Source organism: Limulus polyphemus, unplaced genomic scaffold (genome assembly GCF_000517525.1).
Source record: "Limulus polyphemus unplaced genomic scaffold, Limulus_polyphemus-2.1.2 Scaffold479, whole genome shotgun sequence".
NCBI lineage: Eukaryota > Metazoa > Arthropoda > Merostomata > Xiphosura > Limulidae > Limulus > Limulus polyphemus.
In genome coordinates, this window is record NW_013666089.1 from 482,999 (window position 1) to 486,194 (window position 3,196).

A 3,196-nucleotide genomic window follows, 5' to 3' on the forward strand; every position below is an offset into this window, starting at 1 on the left:
GCTTAAGAATGTTTATAAACATGCACAGATTTACTTCCTAGTATTGGCTTTAAGATCATTTATAAACATGTACAGTTATATTTCTTAGTACTAGATTAATCCTTTCGCTACTGCCTTGGTGGATTACACCAACCACGTGACCTCAAAGTGGCCATTGTAGTTTCCATACTATAACTTTTAACTTGTTTTGTGTATCTTCACGATATTTTTCAAAAGCTTTTGATAAATATTACAAGTCTTTCATAGACAAAAATCATAATTTTTCATTAAGTATTTTTACTAAAAATTTGTTTTTGTGAATATATGAAGTCAGATTTTTGACTGCTTTGACCTCATAAATAAATATCACACGTTTTCTTCATTAAAACTATATATTTTATCTGTTATTTTCTGTGAATTTTATTATGAATTTCAGGGCCTTCTCTTTGGATTGTCTTCCTGGTTTTGGCTTTGTTAGCCTGCTTAGCTGAAGAAGCATGCTTTAATTTGGGTATTTTCAAAGTTTAGATGTGCTGCAGGTAAAACATGCTGGTTTTTACAGAGTTGTAGGTGTTATGACCGTGGAAGTCACGTGACGCTGGTGGCGTGTGTGATGAGTTTCTCGAATGATCAGGGAGGTCCAAGTGTGTTCGAGATGCCCTCTTCATTAGTATATAAGCCTGGCAGAGAAAGCCAGTGGAGATAAATGAAGAGAGAGCAGTAGTTACTTTGAGTTCTGTGTAATTTATGATTCTGTCAGTTTCGAGCTAGTGAGCTGTAAAGTGTGTGTTTTGCACTCATTGAGAGTGAAGTTATCGAGTGACAGTACTTTCTGTCACGACAAGGAAGTTTGTCCTTTTAAAATTCTTCCAGTCATATTTTATATATATATATATAAAACAGACGATGCACTACTTGGGGCATATAATTAGATTTGAGGTTAGGTTGGTAGAGATTGTGATTAGTAATAATTTAAAATAAAGTATATGTGCTCCCCACACTTAGTATTTCTGGTGTACAAAAATCATAATTATTGGCTGAAATTCCCAATTATGTTTGCTTAGTTGTCAAGGAGACACATTAACACAATATCACCAAATTTTGTCCGATCAGAACCCTTGGCTATGTTACGTATCTGCTTGTTTGTTTGTTTCCGGAAGAAATTCTTTCCGAAGATCTTCAGTGATACGAGTCCTTTCTTGATTAAACAAGTTTATTTTTCCTGAATACAAATTTTTAGTACACAGTAGTTCCACAATCAGTACGTTTCTCGTCACTTTGAACTTAACAACTTTTATAATACACGCTATAAATCACAGCGATTCACAATAAATTTGTTTTCTAAGGAGAGTGGATAAGCTAGAAGATTGGAATGCTGCATTAATAAGCTCAAATATGTGTAACAGGAATGAGATACTACATTAGCCTGTTCAAGTAGGTTTAACAGGAATGAGATTCAGTGTGAGAACAATCAATTAGGTTTAGCAGAAGTGAGATGTTGCATTAGTAAGGTCAAGTAAGTTAAATAGGAATGAGATGTTGCATTAGTTCAAGTAGGTTTAACAGGAATGAGAGGCTGTGTTAATGAGCTACTATATAAAGATGAAAAGCTATCCGTTTGTCATACCGATATCTTGGTCATTTTGGTACCAATCAGCACACAACTTTCATGAAATATTAACAGAGTTTTATTGTAAACTTTATCCAAAATAGTTATTTTTGCATTGTTGAATGAATGTTTATTAATATGATCTATTTCAATAGAATAAGGATATTCTTATTACTATGAGATCTATGTAGGTTAATCCTTAGATGTAAAGGATTAGTTGTTTGCCCTACATATTTAAGACCACATATACCATAAGTTAGTAAATAAATTACATTACACATTCTCATAGTGTTCAAAGTCAACAAAAAATACAAGGACAAAGAAATGAAAGATTTAGACAAAGAAATTTCAATAGGTTGGAAGATTTCACACATGGAGAAAGAAGAGAGAGATTATACAAATGACCTGTGAATTTTAGAAAATATGACAGAGTTCTAAAAACTTTTAGATAAACGGGATCAAAATGTTTTTAAAACAAATAGAAACTAATTTCCAAGAAAATGAAAAATTATTAATAATTACTTTCACAAATAAACCTAATAAAAAACTTTGTTAATGAATTTAAGGTGATATTAACAAAAAAAAAAGATCTTATTTTAAGTAATTCCGAAATTTGGTATTTTTAAGTACTTTATAAAATTCATAAATCAAAAGAGATTAATGAATTATTGTTGTAAACAAAAAGTGAATTTATTCATATTGGAAAATCTCCCAATATTCTAGAAAGATTGATTGTGGGAGGTAATCAAAAAATTACGGAACATTTAAGTGACCTTTTAGACAGAAGAAATTGATAAAAGAAAAAAAAAACCTGATATTCTAGTGTTTTCTTTTATAAATTTATATATATATCTTCCTTTTTCTTTTCTTTTTAAGACATTGCAACAGTTAATTTTTTTTTGTTAATATACTTAAAGGTTATTTATCCAAGTTATCACAGAAATATTCTAAATTCACAAATTGTAATTTATCACCAAAGAGGAGTCATCAAACTGGTCATCATCATGAAGAACAGATTTCCTTTAAGCAAGGTCATGACAGTGCTATTGGTACTGTGGCCTGGATGATCATCTTTGGTGATGGACTTCACAACTTTATAGATGGCTTGTCTGTTGGAGCAGCTTTTTCAGAGAGTATACTAGCTGGAATTAGTATATCTGTGGCAGTTGTTTGTGAAGAGTTTCCTCATGAACTTGGTATGTGTAGACTAAAAGTGTACTATGTTAATGTGAATGTATTATTTCATATCTTTATACTGCAAAATTCCTTATTATGCTGAAGAAGTTGTCTGAAATGTAACAGTTAATTTATGAGAAAATTTGAATTTTTGGTGTTTTCTAAGTTTGCAACAACAAGTACCAGAATGTCATTTGGAAGTATCCAGCAGAGAAAAAAAAAAGATTGTTTTTGTGTAATAGTATCTGCTATGGATGTTTTTTCACATGCTTTCTGTAGTTTTGAAAATGCCGTTTTTTAAACTAGTGGCTTAAATAATGAGTTCTATGTGAAAAATATCAACATTGTAAAGGCTATCAGTATGTTTAGTTTGGAATTTCTTTTCATCGAAAAAGAAGAATATTTTATTTTAAAAGAAAAAACTATCCATAT

The 3,196-nt window shown here is 30.7% G+C and overlaps 1 protein-coding gene across 5 annotated transcripts in view; it reads left to right on the plus strand.

Moving 5' to 3' along the window:
* LOC106458519 (zinc transporter ZIP14-like) overlaps nucleotides 1-3,196 on the plus strand; it is a 64,996-nt gene that overhangs the window by 51,696 nt on the left and 10,104 nt on the right. For all 5 annotated transcript variants that reach the window (XM_022384757.1, XM_022384754.1, XM_022384758.1 and 2 more), the window contains one exon: nucleotides 2,568-2,784. In XM_022384757.1, the coding sequence (XP_022240465.1) occupies nucleotides 2,568-2,784 (217 nt within the window). The remainder of the gene's footprint in view (nucleotides 1-2,567; nucleotides 2,785-3,196) is intronic.